General features: G+C 43.5%; 1 protein-coding gene across 1 annotated transcript; it reads right to left on the reverse strand.

The window, feature by feature from the left end:
- Window positions 1-13,956: 13,956 nt before the first annotated feature.
- LOC133129410 (acyl-coenzyme A thioesterase 1-like) lies at window positions 13,957-17,295 on the reverse strand. The gene is made up of 3 exons (XM_061243479.1): window positions 16,724-17,295; window positions 16,004-16,206; window positions 13,957-14,891 (listed from the first exon to the last, which is right to left on the reverse strand). The coding sequence occupies exons 1-3, from the start codon at window positions 17,265-17,267 to the stop codon at window positions 14,274-14,276; spliced, it is 1,365 nt and encodes a 454-aa protein (XP_061099463.1). The 5' UTR covers window positions 17,268-17,295; the 3' UTR covers window positions 13,957-14,273.
- Between the last annotated feature and the right edge of the window lie 780 nt (window positions 17,296-18,075).

Consider the following 18,075-nt stretch of genomic DNA (forward strand, 5'->3'; position numbering starts at 1 on the left):
CTTTGGCCTGATACAAAGTAGTTTAACACACTAGTTGTAAATAAGAGGAAATAAAAGCTGAAATTCTGAACTCTTGTCTCATGTTCATCTTTTTATCTCAACCCCAAATGTATTCAGTATATTGCAAAAACAAACACTTTCACAACATCCAACATGCGTTGAGCAACCCCTGTGTTTCCAGGTGATGTAATTTCACATACATTCTAATAATATTTTGAATAGGAACAGATAGAGAGCAAAAGCTCCTGATCCCCACCTGCAGTTTTTTGTTTTTTCTTCATATTAGACATGGCATTTCAATAGGGCAGTTCATGCCAGGTTGAATTAAAACCTGCACTGTAGCTGCTGTATAACCAAGGTGATATTTTGCACTGGTATTCAGCATTCCTAAAGTGTATATGCTGTGTGTTTGTGTGCATGCATGCGTTTGTGTGTGTGTGTGTGTGTGTGGGTAGAGCCATTAACAATGCCAAGTTGAATATGGCTGGGCACTGAATATCATTGGAACAACTATGTAATTTCATAACACTATGCCAGATGTAATAGATTTTAGAGTTTCTTTTGCTTTGAAATTTGCACAAATTCCAAAACTTATTCTTCCACTGGTCATTGGAATTCAGACCTTTCTTATCCAGTATCAATTTCAAACCGGGTTCCAAAATGTGTGAAGCCATGTGATGACCACCGTATTAAAATGGACATTTTTGTTCTAAAATGCAATGGACAGTGTATTTTGGCTCCTGTGTTAGAGTACTGTAAACATTTATTATTTATTATTTATTCCAGAAATTCAAAATGGCACTGTACAAATGTTGTTTTGACAGTGACTGAAGGCCTCTCAGGGTTCAGTTTTAATATTTCAACATTCCCCTTTGATTTTAATAAACAAATGGGATAACTGTGTGTGAGTGGGGAGTTTGGATGACATGACAGTAAATAAATATGACCAGGGCAACACAGAACCTGTTGCCATGGCATTCACATGTGTGAAGCTCTATGTCAGAGTAAATTTATTTATTGCTTTTGACAGTAGTGCAAAAAAGTTTGAGCAATGCTATGATTGGAGAGCACATGAAATGGAGCTGCCATGGAAAACAGTCATATCGTATCCTAGAGGCAGGGCTACAGACACATACCACACCGCATGGCCAAGTCTGTGGGGCTCAAAAGAACTAAAAAGCCTTTAAGAAATATTAAAAGCATGGAGACAGACACACATTACCAAGAGGGGACCATGTCTCTCTCTCTCTCTCTCTCTCCCTCTGTGTCACACTAACAAACGCACACACACACAGTCAGAATATGCACAGAGAATATGCACTATTGTATTATCTGCAATGACATGCTAGTTATTCAATGTCTTGCCAAAAGCAATGTTAATGATAAGGTCAAAGGCTTTCCTTTGAAATGGCACACAAAGCTCTACTCAATTAATTGCACAAATGAAACAGAGGGACAGAAAGTTTCTTCAGTAAATCATTTGGTAAGCATTACCAAGAATTGGCAAAAGTCCTTTAAATCAGGCAAAGCATAAATCCAAGCAGGGGCGTAGCTAAGGGTGGGACTGGGGCTGCTATTACACCGGGCCAGTTTGGAGAGGGGCCCATACTGGAATTTGCGCATTGATGACAAGAAGACCGCTGAGTTGTATAAATGAACCAAAAGATGATCTTTGCTCATGCTAAAAATACCTTTAATTTCCATACCATATCTCTTTCATGGTTACAAACCAATCATGTGTTTTCCTATTTTTTAGTTTGCCGATAGAGCAAATGACTGACACATTAATGTGGTAAGAGGTGGATAAGAAAATGGTTGCTTCCATTATCTGTAAATTTATGTTTGTAATTCCGCTTTTGACAATCAATCACTCCATGTCTGCCTCCAGCCAGCCTGATGCCTGTCCTCCTGTTCCGGGAACTGCCTCCAGCTTCCTGACCTGTCCTCCATCCCACCACTCTACCATGATGTAGGACAGGTCTACAGCAAATCCCGAGCCTGCTCCCTGCCTCCTCACCGCTCCTATGATTGTGCCATCGAGCTTCATCCTGGCACCACTCCCCCTGAGTTAGTCTCTTCCCCATGTCTGCCCCGGAGACCCTATCCATGGAGAAGTACATCGGTGACTCCTTGGCTGCCGGCCTGATCCGTCCCTCATCTTCTCCAGCCGGAGCCAGGTTCTTCTTCACCCCTACACCCCTGCATCGACATCCATGGGCTCAACAACATCACCATTAAAAATCGCGACCCCATCCCACTCATCTCCTCGGCTTTCTCCTCCCCGCAGAAGTGTCAGTTCTTCACCAAGCTCAATCTACGCAACGCCTACCACCAGGTCCGCATACGTGAGGGAGTTGAGTTGAAGATGGCTTTCAACACCCCGAGTGGCCATTATGAGTGCCTTGTGATGCCTTTCGGGCTCACCAACACTCCAGCCGTTTTCCAGAACCTGATCAACAATGTCCTCCAGGACATGATCTCCAGGTTTGTGTTTGTGTACCTTGACGACATCTTCATCTTCTCTGCCACCCTGGAGGAACACGTCGCCCATGTCCGTCAAGTGCTCCGCCGCCTCCTGGAGAACCGCTGGTTCATCAAAGCCGAGAAGTGTGAGTTCCACCAATCCTCCATCCAGTTCCTCAGCTTTGCCGTCTCCAGGGGGCAGATTGAAAGCTCCACTGTAGCTAATTGGCCTCCTCCCACTAATCGCAAGAGCTGCAATGCTTTCTGGGGCTTGCCAATTTCTACCGGAGGTTCATCCGGAACTACAGTTCTGTCGCTGCTCCCCTGTCTGCGCTGACCTCCAGCAAAGTCATCTTCTGCTGGACACTTGCCACTAACTCTGCCTTCATGGAGCTGAAGAGGCACTTCTCATCCTCCCCTGTTCTGACCATGCCCGACACTGGGATTGGAGTTGTCCCAGCGGTCCCTGGACAACAAGGTTCATCCCTGTGCCGTCTTCTCTCGCCACCTCTCGCCCACAGAGAGGAACTACAGCATCGGCGACCGGGAACTCCTGGCTGTGAAGCTGGCATTTGAGGAATGGCACCATCTACTGGAGGGGGCCAACACTCCATTCATTGTCTGGACGGACCACTGCAACCTGGAATAAGAGACTCAACGGCAGGCCTGGTGGTCATTATTCTTCAACCGTTTCCATTTCACCCTGACCTACCAGCCTGGCTCAAAGAATGTCAAGCCTGATGCTCTCTCCTGTTTGTACTCCTCCTCCTTAAGCCAACAAAGAGCCTGCCACCATCCTGCCTCCCTGTACCCTGGTCGCTGCCATGCAGTTTGACATCATCAGCAAGGTAGAGGAAGCCCTGAGGGGCTGTCCTGTCCCAGACGACCCTCCTACCAACCGCCTGTTCGTTCCTGAAGCAGTCCATCCACTTGTCCTGGAGTGGGCTCACTCATCCCATCTCACCTGTCATCCTGGGGTCAGCTGTTCACGGGCTCTCCTGGGCCACCACTTCTGGTGGCCATCCCAACCTGATATGGCTGACTTCATTGCTGCCTGTCCTGAATGTTCCCAGGCGAAGTCCAGCAATCAGCGGCCCAATGGGATCCTCCAACCTCTGTCTGTTCCCCATTGCCCTTGGTGCCACGTGGCCCTGGACTGGTCTACCTGTCACTAAGGGAATATCCGTTGTCCTGACAGTAGTGAATGGGTTCTCAAAGTACGTGCACGTCACCCTACCCAAGCTCCCTTCCTCTAAGAAGACTGCTGAACTCCTCGTCCTTCACGTCTTCCGCCTGCATAGCCTTCTGCCTGGAGGTGACCATGGACCGAGGCCCTCAGTTCTCCAGTCAGTTCTGGAAGGTTTTCTGCATGCTCATTGGTGAACTTCCACCTCCAAACCAATGGGCATACAGAGCGTCTCAATCAGGAGTTAGAGAAGATATTCTGCTGCATGGTGGAGAATCCACCAGCATCCTGGGTGGATTACCTACCTTGGATCAAGTATGCGCACAACTGTCTCCTCCACTGGTCTGTCCCCATTCGCCTGGTGCCTGGGCTATCATCCACTTATGTACCCAAAGGAGAAGGACGTGGAGGTACCTGCTGCCCAACTCCTTGTCCGGCATGCCCAGCAAGCCTGGAAGGTGGTTAGAACTGCTTTGTTGAAAATAACATGAGTGAAAAAACTTTCTGCCCCTTGTTACACTCTCGGCCAGAAAGTCTGGCTGTGCTCCAAGGACATTCCCCACCGCTCCACCTGCCACAAGCTTACACCCAGATTCATTGGCCCCTTCACCATCACCTGTGTACTCACCCCGTCTGCGGCCTCCCACCTTCCCTACACCGCATTCATCCAATGTCTCACAGGTGAAACCCTCTGTCACTTCCCCACTAATCACTCTGGCCAAACCCCCTCCACCCCCCCTCTCATCAAAGGCGGCCCTGTCTACACTGTCCACTGCATTCTGAAGGTTCATCCCAGAGGCCTGGTGGAATGGGAGGGGTATGTGCCCGAGGAAGACTCCTGGGTGCTAGGGGCACTGGGTGTCACTTATAAGTGTGTGTGTGTGTGGGGGTTTCTGTCAGGTTCTGTGTTTTTTGTTATCTAGTTTTGTCTCAGTGTTTCCGTGGTTTGTTACCTTCTGGGCACACCGTAGTCAGTCTGTCAGTCATTCATTCCCTGTCATTAACCTGTGTTTCACTTCCTGATTGTTCCCCCACACCTGATTGCTATTTCCCTCTTGTTACCTGTGTATAAATATCCCTTTGTCTAGTTTGTCACCAGATTATGTTACATTACATTATTGGCATTTGGCAGACGCTCTTATCCAGAGCGACGTACAACAAAGTGCATATCCATAACCAGGGATAAGTTCGCTGAAAGACCCTAGAGGGAAGTACAATTTGAACTGCTACCTGTACAACAAAGACAAGGACGAGGGCCAATTATTATTATTATTATTATTTTATTTTTTTTAAACAAGAAACAAACAAACAAAGTGACCAAAGTTAACTATCAAAACACTGCTTACCTAGCCAACTAAAAAATACCGATACACAAAGCAAGTCACAGAGACAACAATTAAGGTTCACAGGGAGGTAGGGAGGGATGGGGAGAGGTGCTGCTTGAAGAGGTGTGTCTTCAGCTTGCGTTTGAAGGTGGGGAGAGATTCTACAGTTCTGACCTCAACGGGGAGTTCGTTCCACCACCGTGGAGCCAGAACAGACAGCAGTCGTGAGCGTGAGGTGGAGGTTCGGAGAGGGGGAGGTGCCAAGCGGCCTGTGGAGGCTGAACGAAGAGGTCTGGCAGGGGTGTAGGGTCTGATGATTTTTTGTAGATAAGCTGGGGAAGACCCCTTAACTGCTTGGAAGGCTAGCACCAATGTTTTGAATTCGATGCGAGCCATGACAGGCAGCCAGTGGAGGGTAGTAAGCAGGGGGTTGACGTGCGAGTATTTGGGAAGGTTGAAGACCAGACGAGCTGCTGCATTCTGGATAAGTTGGAGGGGTCTGATGGCGGATGCTGGGAGGCCAGCCAAGAGGGAATTGCAGTAGTCCAGGCGGGACAGAACCATCACTTGGACCAGGAGCTGGGTCGAGTAGGGGGTGAGAAAGGGGCGGATTCTCCGTATGTTGTATAGGAAGAACCTGCAAGACCGGGTCACCACCGCAATGTTCTCGGAAAGGGACAGTCTGCTGTCCATCACCACGCCGAGGTTCCTTGCACTGGGTGACGGCGTGAGTGTGGTATGCCCGAGGGAAATGGAGAGATCCAGATGGGGAGAGGTATTAGCAGGGATGAATATCATTTCAGTCTTGCCTGGGTTGAGCTTTAGATGGTGGTTGTCCATCCAGCTCTGGATGTCCCTCAGGCAAGCAGAGATACGGGCTGAAACCTGCGTATCAGACGGCGGGAACGAGACGAAGAGTTGGGTATCGTCCGCGTAGCAGTGATAGGATAGCCCATGTGCAGTGATCACAGGGCCAAGGTAGCGAGTGTAAAGAGAAAAAAGAAGCGGGCCTAGGACTGAGCCCTGGGGAACTCCTGTGGCGAGGGGCCGAGGTGTCGATACCGAACCAGCCCAGGCAACCTGGAAGGAGCGACCAGAGAGGTAGGACTCAATCCAGTCCAGGGCTGTGCCACAGATGCCCGTTGCTGACAGGGCAGACAGGAGGATGGAGTGATCCACAGTGTCGAAGGCAGCAGAGAGATCTAGAAGAATGAGGACAGAGGAGAGGGAGGCTGCTTGTGCGGCATGGAGTGACTCACTGACGGAGAGGAGCGCAGTCTCTGTCGAGTGGCCCGATCTGAAGCCAGACTGATGGGGGTCTAGCAGGTTGTTGTTAGAAAAGAAAGAAGAAAGTTGAGTAGAAGCGGCTCGTTCTATAGTTTTAGAAAGGAAAGGAAGAAGAGATACCGGGCGGTAGTTCTGGATGATGGAGGGATCCAGAGTAGGCTTTTTTAGCAGCGGAGTGATGTGGGCCCTCTTGGAAGATGCCGGAAAACAGCTGGAAGACAGGGAGGAGTTGACAAGGGAGGTGACAAATGGGAGAATGTCAGGTGTGATAGTTTGGAGAAGAGAAGAGGGGATAGGGTCAAGGGCACAGGTTGTGGGGCGGTGGGAGAGCAGGAGTTGAGAAACATCAGAGTCTGGAAGGGGGGAGAAAGTGGAAAAGGAAGGGATGGGCCTAGAGGGGGGGAAGGGCACAGTGAGGGGGGCGGTGGTTGTAAAGGATCTGCGGATGACTGTGACCTTCTCATCGAAGAAATCAGCAAAGTCATCAGCAGCGAAGGAGGACTGAGGAGGAGGAGCCGGTGCGTTGAGGAGAGAGGAGAAAATAGAGAAAAGTTTCCGGGGGTTGATTATGTGTCCCGACCATAGCCTCTAGTGTTATATTCTGATTGATATCTGTTACGACCTGTTTTGTTTATGACTTCCACCTTTAGCTTTATCCCTCTGTCTTGTTTGGAACTGCTGTGCATCGACTAGTTTTGGATTATCTTTGATATATCTGATGGCTGATGTATTGACCCTCTGCTTCGACACTTAAGTACAAATTGCTTTATCCCTGCTGATTCTGTTTGCTGGCTATCAACCTCTGCCTGTTTACTCTGCCAAATTTTTTATAAAGACTCTCAACAGAAAGCTAATTTTTGGTCTCGCTACTGGGTGTGTTGTTCTGCAATCCTGACAGAGCCTATATTGGAACCTGGGCAATAAAACATAAAATAGAGGTCACACTTTCATAGAAAAATCATTGACCTACCAATGTCTGAACACAAAAATGTCACTAATATTAGCTAATGTTCCTACATAGCACTGTCGAAAGCACCACCTTGCTTTATTGCTACTGGTTCAAAACTGTTTGATTGGGCTAGCTAACACCATAGCGGACGAGCTGGCATAGTAACAGCATGGCAACAGTCTAATGACAGACTGAATCTAAATTTTTAACCCAAGTGATTTAACTCTTGTGTAGTCTTAACATTCTGTATACTCCCCTTGTCCTAAGGGTAAAAACTGACCCGCCTTCATCACTAAACCCCTAAAATAAAGTAGCTTAATTGAATTTTAAACCCCAAATCTATTTTGCATGAAGAAACAACCTGTCACTCATCACAAACTTTGTCATCAAATTTCAAGTTGAAAAAATATAATTTAGGGGGTTTTCTCTGCTGTTAAGCATAGGTATATATTTACATACATTTTACATCATGTAAATCTATGCCACCTTGTTGCAAAAATAGAAATACTCTCATGTTAGCATAAATATGAATTCCCTACTGAAGAAGAAATCACACTTCACAGCAAAGTGACTAGATGACTGGTAATCTAGGCTCCTGAAAATGTAGAAATATCTCCAAATAAATCCCCCTATCTCTCCATAATAGCATTTCTTTAGCCAGTCCACCCTTACTGTAAAAATACAGCTGGCAAGTAAGGTCACATTGCTTTGCTTAAGTGGCAGATTCTGGTTTCTGTATTTCTTTTGTGTATTGTACATTTCTTTTCTAGCCCAAAATCTCATTAGTTACATTACTACAGGCTCCATGGATGGCCAGGCACCACCAAAATGGTGCCTCCATTTTGGATGCTGTTCACCTCAGCTGTGAATGGGCTCAGACAATCAGTCTCCTGTCTCTTGAAATGCCAAGGGAGCCAAGGACACTCCTGCCTCCACTCAATAGGGCAGAGCCACTTCTCAAATTCCCTCTCTTCACTCTCTTCAGTACAACTCCTGACAAAAACCATTGTTAGCATGATGAGTTCAGAACAAGGTGCTGATCAAAGGGAGCCCAGACTCCAGAGAGTGATATCATCTTACGTATTGACAATGTGAATCACATAATGCCCTTAGATCTCCTTCATGCATGGTCAATGACACCTTTAGCTTTGCTGTTCTTAATAGCTGTACTACGTATTCATCAGCAGGTGGCGGTAAAATCTTAGACCTTAGAAATCTTGGACCTTTCTGATATTTGCATTAGAAAACAGGAGGCTGGATTGTTTAATCAAGTCATCTATTATCTTTATTTACAATCATGTCCAATAGTTTTTTTTTAACAAAAGGTTTTTGTATTCAGTGACAATGAAAGTAGGTTCTCTTTCGTTTGATCTTGATGTGGTTCTATGAGGTTGTTTATGCTCTGCACTTATAAAAACTGATAAATCCTCTATGCATTACCATCATTGTATTTGTTTGTATGTAATTGTTTAGCAAAGGGGTTATAAATAAACATTTAAATCATATGGAGGGAAATCTTCTGGCAGGTAAAAAAAAGAAAATAGACCCATAACCGAAAACTGTTAGAGAATAGTAATATAAAATAGCAATATTTGCATGTTTAAAAGACAAACACAAACAGAAATGATGTGGTGCTTTGAACTGAAGTATATTAATTCTACTTGTGTGCAGCTCTTTGGATAACCATTTCCTCAGAAAAGCCTCTCTCTGGTAAAGTAACCAAGCAGTATCAATCCATTACATTTGGCTGGGGCCTCCTCCTCTAACAGACCTTTGTGACTTGAAATCTCTGACTATCTTGCTTGACTACATGAAAAAATAACACATTGATGGCATAGCACGCTTAGCAGTGACTGATTTCAGTATTTTCAGTGAGGCTGTTTTTACTCACTCAGTGGATTGGATCAGTTTGTTACTTTGAATGGTGATGTTGTGATTGGGAAAGTCAGAGGAGATAACAGTCAAATCCGTTATCTGATCTCCTTGCACTAAGGTCTAGAGCAGTAGTTCCCTTGATCCTGCGGACCCCATATGTATCCTGGTTTTTGTTCCAGCCAAAGTTGCAATCACATTATTTTAACAAGCTCTTTCTCTTAATTAGGTGTTTGTCGTGTTTACAGGAATTATTTACCCCCTTAAGCCATATTTTGTCAGAGATAGCAATGCGTGTGAAGAATAAAAATCCTATGTTCACACTTCACACTATAACACTACATAATTACATGAAAAGATAATAGAATAAATAATTCCTTATTACATAGGCTGTTGAACTCAGTTCATAATTCATTCCATAAAGAACAAAATGCAGCATACACAGGGGGTCCCCAGGATCAAGGTTGGGAACCAATGGTCTAGAACATTTGATTTCACTGCACGGACTACCCAGACTGAGCCCAGTCTCGGCTTTGGGTAGACAATGGGGTATAAGAAGACCATATTGAATTGTGATATTGTTTATGATATAGAATACATGATTAAAGAGAGGAGATTTGAGGATATTATCTGTAATAATAAGAGGGTTATCTGTTATAATTCAGGGATGGGCCAGAGAGCTATCCAGGGTGCTGAAATCTATCCTTGATTTCCATCATTTATTAACACTGGATTTCAACTCTGGACTGACCTTTGAACATTAGCTTCTAGAATTTCTTGATATTTGTTGAAATCCATTCTTCCTTCCACTCTCTCAATATTTCCTGTGCCCCCAGCTGCCAGACAACCCCAAAGCATAATGGATCCATCTCCATGCTTCACAGTTGGCGAGGTGTTCTTCTCTACAAAGGCTTCACCCTTTTGTCTACAAATACCTTCCTTTGATGGTGGCCAAAAAGTTCAATTTTGGTTTTCTCAGTCCAAAGCACATTGTTCCAAAAGGCTTCAGGCCTCTCAATGTTTTCTTTTGCATACTTCAGATACTTCATTTTGTGCTGAGCTCATTCTTTCTGGCAACTCTTCCGTGTATGTCTTTGTTGTTTGAAGTATGCTGTATTGTTGTCCTGTGAACAGTTATGCCTGTGTTTGCTACTCTTTTTTGCTACTCTTTTTTGCAGTGCTGTGTTTGTTCTTCTGAGCATCTTTCTCCAGGTCTCGGGGCCATGCTATCTGAAATCTTCCAGACCTGGCCTTGACTTCAACTGTTCCATTTATCTTCCATTTTCTAATAATGTTTCTGACAGTAGAAATAGGTCATTTGAAACATTGAGTTTTTGTAGCCTTCTCCTTCTTAGTGGAATGAACCATCGTCATTCTGAAATCCTTGGACAACTGTTTAAGGGCGCCCATGATTATTAACACCAAACAAAACAGCCACTGCACTGGATACATTAGAAGGCATGGAGTTCAGCCCTGGAATTATACTCACGTGACTCATTGAAGCCGTAACAAGTAAATCACTTGAAATTAAAAATTAATTAATTGAAATTAAAATTAAAAGCAATTCTGCTTTAAAATTTGGAGAAAGGTCTTATGTTTAACTCATTGTACAGAGTTCAGGTTTGCTTTCAATCACATACAAAAGCAAAGCTGAAAAAAAATTGTAGCAGACATTTAAACCAGGGGTGCCCAAATTTTTGCACCCCGCTGTACAAAAGATATCATCTCATGAACTGGGTTTTTTTTTTTTTTCAACATCTGGCCTGGGCTTTTAGGGTTCAGAGGTGGCTGTGCCTTGAGACTTCCTGCAGGCATGTGAGCAGGGCTGATGTGGTGGTGACCTACATTACTAGACCTGCATGTTTACCAAACTGCACAGCTTTTTACCTGGAGAGTGGCTGTAAGATTTCGAAAATTATGTACCTTTCCAAACTTATGTATTGGCCTTCAACTGGTACTGAAATTCATATTATAACAATTAGAACTTGTTTTTTTAAAGTTAAGTGCTTGCCAGTGCTTGCTTTTAGAACTATTTCAAATTCTTGATTTTGTAGCTTTCATTATACACTATATTTTTCACCTCCTATGTCAGTGAGAGTGTAGAGATGAAATTTTACAGATTTAGAAGATTTACATATGCATCGCTCAAAACTCACTCCAGAACATCCATGTAATGTTTTATTTAAGAATGTTTGTCTGCTAACACAGAACTAGAGTATACAGTACAACCTCACCTGTCTTCCACCATAAAACTATGCCCCTTCTTGCTTCTGTTGGTCCTGTCATCATTATTTAGGCTCACTAGATACTCAGCCCTGCCTAAATTTCTTCCACCTGCTCTGTTCGTTTTTTAACTATGGGAGCTTCCAGGGATGTATTACAGTGTGGAACATCCACTGGCCTTGGTCACACTCATACACAGAAGATGCATCAAAGTGGAATGTTTCAACTTCAATGGTAGGAAGAGATTAGTTTGAATAATGAGAATACAGAGCTGGGTATCTGGTGGGTTTGTTGTATCTGTGGTTTTACCTCCCGCCTGCAGACTCCTCTGGATGCCTGGAGGGATATACCTTTTAACTACTATATCTCTCCACCTGTTTGTGCTACAGTCATGCTTTCGTGAGCAGTCCTTCCTGTAAACATACTGGACTGGAACAACCCACAATCGAGAATAATTAAATTCCAACAAGAAATAAATGGTCAGATCAGTTTTGAATATACCTACTTTGGATTCTTTGACTGTTAGTTGGAGCTTTACTGTAGTAGCATAACGGTTAGGTATCTGAGCTTGTAATTGTGAGGCATTTAATTCCCCGGGGGGGAGGTGGGGGTGGGTACTGCCATTGTACACTTGAGTACTTACAGTAACTGAATTGCTTTAGCAAATATACAGCTGCATAATTGAATTGCATGTACAGTAAATAATGCAAGCTGTGTAAGTCATTGGATAAGTGTTTGTGCTACAATGTAAAAAGATGTAATTTAAAATGGCTTAATAAGGAAATTAACGCATTCCAAAGTATGCTCTATATAACACTGGATTTCAGATTTTTTACATCCAGAAAAAGCTAGCAACTAATCCCTTACTGAATTGAATTAATTTATTACATGAAAAATAAAAAAATAATCATTAACATAATTTTGGCTACCAGTATATCAAAGTGAGTGCATGTTATTTCTGTGTTACGGATACGCTTCAAAGATTATCATTAAATATTAGGCATTTTTTTCAGGATAAGTAGTGTTGAACCATACTAACTAAAATGCAGTAATATTAAATTCGAAAGTATTAATATGAATGCATTTAAATTAAATTGGCCCTAACGCTAACATTAGCCTGCTCTCCATCAAGGTATCAGCACAGCTCTTTCACATGCAGAACAAGACATTCTCATGGATACCCAATTATGTACATAGCATTAACATGGCAACATGTTATTCTTTTGATACCTTCAACAGATACAAAATGAATTGTCCATATTCCAAGCAACATCATGACATTTATTCCGACAATGAGAATAAAAGTCATTTGTGGGTGGCACTATCATTGAGTGAATGTGGATGCACAGTAGTTAGTCATAGTTTGATGGAGAGCAGGCTGATGTTAGCATTCGGGCTGGTATACTGAATTTCCTGTCTTTTGAGGCTTTTAGCAAATGCAAACATTTCACTTCAAACATAGTTTTTTGTGATTCATTTATTTTAACGTGAACAAAGTACAAAGTACATTTTTAGAAAGTTATTTCATGACGCAATGTTGCCATCTAGTGCAAGTAACTGAAAACAACATTAAATTCTGAAAACTAAATTCTGATATAACGTAGTATATAGCAGTACAACTGAAAATTATGGATTCAGTTATACTCTGGATATTACCTTGGCTCAAGCTGAAATGAGAAATTATGCCAATTCATGTAACCTTATTGTAAAGTGTTACCAATGCACTTCTAAGACTCCATCAAGTGGTGTTGACAGAGCCATAATCAACCTTAAGATGTTTGTTTTGGCATCTGACAAGCCATCATTTGTTACTAAAACTCCAACTGAAAGAAAAGCCTTTAGAGTTCCCGAAACAGTATACCGTGAGACTTCTGAGGGTAATCGGATGTATAAATGGATGGTGTGGACCCAGGCTGCACTCAGGGTTTTGTTCAAATATTCAAGGCTGTCTGACAGTAATTAGCAAACTGAAGTGCTGTTTGATTTGAGTGAGAGCATTGCTGCTCCTGACTGGTGAATAAGACGAGATGAAGGTTGGTGTTTATGCTTGTCACACTTTTCTAGCATAACAGGAACACATCCTGAGCAGTGGGTACAGGAACACGTCCTTAGAGTGCAGAAATAGACACTCTCTGTGGGGATTGCATTCTCTGTAATAGAAGTATGATTTATTTGACCATAGTGCAGCTTAATATTTCAACCATATCACTGTAGGGAGCTCCCAGTACAATTACAGTTCAAACAGTGAGCCATTGGGATCACACAGGAAAGGTTGATACATCCAACAGATGGGGTGGGGTCACAGAGTCCTAGCTTCAACTAGCATGTATAATAATTGGAGCATGTATATTTCACTAAAGCATTGCCGTGTGATTTATATAGGTTTTGTGGACAAGGGCCCTCATTTTCAACTACGTTAGGTCAGATTTTCTTCAAATAAACTTTGAAGCTAAGAAAGACTATTTTATATGTTGCAGAAATGAGTGCTGTATAAGAGTGATGGGAGAATGAGTCATGAAGAATTACATTTAATGAAAGAAAAGACATGCCTGTCAATGACTTTGAGAATAATAGTGTTGGGTCTTTTACAAATCTCAGCCAGACACACAACCCGAATTGATAGTAAAAGAGTTTATATTTTATATGCGCACAGGAAAACATAATAACATCTTGGACAGACCCATACATCTAGGACATGTACCTTGCACAAACTGCAATTACATTTTTTTTAAATGATAGTAAAATAAAGGTGAACCAGATAAAAGTCTGAAGGGACCAACATTTTAAAAACATGCAAACAGGTTTGTTCATATAGAATATAATCACAGAAAAGTAAGAGATTTGTACTACTGTCAGATTTGCTTGTTAGAGGTGTCTGTCTGTGTTACGTCCCAGAAGTCAGCCGAGTTACAATGGTAGCTCAAGGCGTTTCAAATCAGAGAGGGGCAAAAGTTGTATCACTAAGCAATCACGATATGGCTAAAGTGTGGACTTTCGGCTCGTTTTTGCTGTCAAGATGTTTCCAGAAAAATTCTGGAATTCTATTCCAGAGGTCCACCTGCGCCTCAGCATGAGCACTGGGGTCACCCCCAAACGCCACCACAGCATTGCCCACGGCAGCATGCATGCCAGTGGCACAATGTGGCATGTAGGGGACCTCCAGAAAGTGCCCTGCCTTCGGGTAAACCACCAGCTCGGAGTCATGTTTCCCATGATCCTTCAGTCGCTTCATCATCTGCTCTGCATAAAAGCAGCTTTTCCAGTTTCTATCATCCCCTGATACAGCAAACAGGAACGTGCACTTGGCTCGCTCTATGGGGATGAGGGATCCCTGGTTCTCCGGGGCCATGGGGTCCAAAAGGCAGTTGCTAACATCCAGAACCCCAGACTCTGTGGCCATGGCTCTGTTTAGATTTGCAAGAAGGGGTGGGATGACCATGCCCCTATAGTGTAGGGGGGCCAGGACGTTAGCATTGCAACCATTGACACAGACTGTGGCTGAGACTCCAGTCAGGAAAGAGGCCATGGACAGTGCTAAATCTCCACTCTTCGAGATGGACAATATGCCAACTCCAGGTGCTTTGACCTACAAAGTGAAAAGAATACAGCATTAAAACTAGGGGTGCAATGGTTCACAAAAGTCATGGTTCAATGGTGATTCACGGTTTTTAAGGTTTCAGCTCCGTTCTGTACATTACTGGTAAAGCATTGGCCTCCACTGGCTTCCTATTGCTGCACGCATCCGATTCAAGGCCCTAGTGTTGGCATTTCAGGCTGCTAAGGGGACTGCCCCACATTACATACAATCCCTGATCACTCCCTACTCCCCAGCTAGACCACTCCGGTCTGCCAGCTCTGGTCGCCTTACGATTCCCTCTCTACGGGCACCTGGCGGTCGAGCTGCACGTTCACGCCTGTTTTCCGTTCTGGTTCCTCAGTGGTGGAATGACTTGCCTACCACTGTCAGGACAGCAGAATCCCTCCCCCTATTTCGACGCAGACTCAAAACACACCTCTTCAAACTCTACCTTAGTCCCCCCTCCTGATTTACCCCGCCCCCCCCTTCTGATACCCCTATCCCTGTCTAACCCCCCCCCCCCCCCCCCAAAAAAAAAAAAAAAATATATATATATATATTGCACTTATATGACGACTATATGTTTAGAACAGCAGTCCAGGTGTATTTTTCTAGTTCTGGATGTGATGCTTTGACTTGTGGTAGAACCTATGCACTTGTAAGTCGCTTTGGATTAAAAGCGTCTGCCAAATGAATAAAATGTAAAATGCAAATGTAAATGAAAAGTAGCTTCATCAAAAACTTGAGAACTGGTTCTTTAAAAGAGGAAAAGTATAATTTTCAAATTGAAAATAATCCCACTTCATAGACTAAGGCTATGAACATAAAATGCAGCATACTCTCAACCTGAATTAGATTACGTCAAAAGATAAAGTGGGGGAGGGGGCGGGTTCAAAGGGGGAAAAATAATAATAATGTGTTTTCAAATGTTCTATATTAAAATTATTTTGAATTCCCAGTCATTATTTATTTCTATTTTTATATCCAGCAAAAGACAACAGTGCCTTTCTAGGAACACACAATTTTTAAAACTTAAAACCTAAATCTAAATTCATGCTTGTAACGACAAATCATCATCCCACAAAATGGACTGACAGACTGGTACTACTGGTACTACTCACCTCAGGCAGATTTCTCAGGAACATTATGGCCTCTTCAAAGTATTCCAAATCAAGCTTTGTCATGTTTTTTGGCAAGTCCTCATAGCCATAGAAAGCCAGACTCAAAACCACAAAGCCTTGGTTTGCTAGCAGGGATCCACTGACTTCTGACAACCCACCACCTAAAGTATGCATATGCACAATGCCTGGGAATGGACCTGGACCTAGAACAGAGGTGGGGAAAAAATAGCCCAACACACCACTAAAACTCATAAACTGGCATTTTTCATGAAAAAAGTCATTAGGTGTAGGTATACCCACCACATTCTACAACTGGAGAAAGCACAGAAGGTAAACAAAAGCACCCAATAAACTTTCCCTCAGGAAAAAAATACTTTCCAAAGGTTTGAGATTAATGTGTAGGGTATGCATAGGCATATATACATGACATTCAAAATATCAATCACGACTGCAGAATTGAGCAGCGCTGAGCTGAATTTAAATTTAGTGTAAAACAAACGTTTTTTTCCCCAACCTGTTTTGTTATATTGAACTTGAAGCTAATAAATGTTGCCCTTCTTTCGTACAGCCTAATCGTATACCTACCATATGATTGCGTGTTTGTAACATAAATATGTTTTACACGCACATACAATTAGGCTACTAGCCTACGGTATGCCAAGATAGAGAAACGCTAAACTCGTTTCAACCACCTTAAAGAAATGAAAATATTAGACTAACCAGGTGGCAGAAAGAGGATACCCCTAATTCTTCCTTCTTTTATTGGTATGCGCCGCAAACCTTCTACCATGAATCCTCTCGCATTTGTCTCTCTGGCGAGAACATGCCCCTGCCTCTCGCTGTCGTGAACTTCGATATGCACAAGACAGGGGCTTAACGCGTCCCTCTTCCGTAGTTTCACATGGGGCATCTCCGGTCTCATGGACCAAAAAAGACCCATGGGTTCAACTCCACTGTAGCTGCCGCCAAGGGAAGGATGGCTGTCTAAACGTATCTCCCCTCTTGGATCTGCCTTGTACGTGCCAGAGGACTTGAATGTTACGCCTTTGTCATCGGTGAGTTTTGCGGTCAATTCCACGCACTTCCCGGGGACTAGTCCTTCAATTGTTGTGTGAATCGTCTCATTGAACAAGCACTTGCTCCTAGGGAGAAGCCGCAAGCGCACTCCAGAACTCATATTCGTAGATGTGCGAGAAAAGCCTTTAAAGAAAATGTGTCTAAAAAGTCGGACGCTTCTTGTGTTTATAATGCTGAAAACATGCATCCTTCGGCAAGACGCTCACCTCGCGCAACCGGTGTTCTGCTTTTTAGACACGTTTCAACTTTATAATTGGATATTTGGATGTCTCAACACTTACAAGACACACCCACAAGAGGTCGATTTAGGCGGCATCACAATTTGCACCAGCTCCATTAGGTGTGCTAAACACTTGTTGTGTAGCAAGGGTGGGGTTTCTCCAAAACCCCACAAGCTATTCTACAGTGTTCATGGTTTCCCATGCATTCAAATCCAGCGCATCAAACTGTGTCTATACTTTCCTTTCAGAGGGGTTGCTGCACCCCTGCCGGTGGGCAACAAGCAGTAAGCTGGCACACCATACACTTTTGTTTAGCCTACCTGTGGTCTTGTGAAATCATATTTAATGGACCAAGTCCTGTTTCAAAAGGTAAATGGTTGGCATTTATATTGCGCCATTATCCAAAGCGCTGTACAATTGATGCTTCTCATTCACCTATTCATATACACACTCACACACCAAAGGAGATTGGCTGCCATACAAGGCACCAACCAGCTTGTCAGGAGCATTTGGGGGTTAGGTGTCTTGCTCAGAGACACCCAGGGCGGGATCGAACTCACAACCATTCAACTGCCAGGCGACTGCTCTTACCTCCAGATGTCACCCCAACTACACTTTTCTGTTAAACAGGTTTCTGCACCCCTGCCAGCGGCAAGCAAGCACACCCTGTAATTTTGTTAATCTCATATTTAAAGACCTGTTTCAAAACCAAGAATGCAATATATGCAAGACCAGGGATGGTTTGCACACTTTTCCCTTCCCTTTGGCTTATTT

This window comes from Conger conger, chromosome 5, assembly GCF_963514075.1.
Source record: "Conger conger chromosome 5, fConCon1.1, whole genome shotgun sequence".
Taxonomy (NCBI): domain Eukaryota; kingdom Metazoa; phylum Chordata; class Actinopteri; order Anguilliformes; family Congridae; genus Conger; species Conger conger.

Coding starts and splice junctions, on each gene's coding strand:
- LOC133129410 (XM_061243479.1), bottom strand. CDS start 17,267: ATGCATGTTTTCAGCATTATAAACACAAGAAGCGTCCGACTTTTTAGA. Junction 16,207..16,723: donor TATCCTCTTTCTGCCACCTG/GTTAGTCTAATA, acceptor CCTCTGTTCTAG/GTCCAGGTCCATTCCCAGGC. Junction 14,892..16,003: donor TCCTGAGAAATCTGCCTGAG/GTGAGTAGTACC, acceptor TTCACTTTGTAG/GTCAAAGCACCTGGAGTTGG.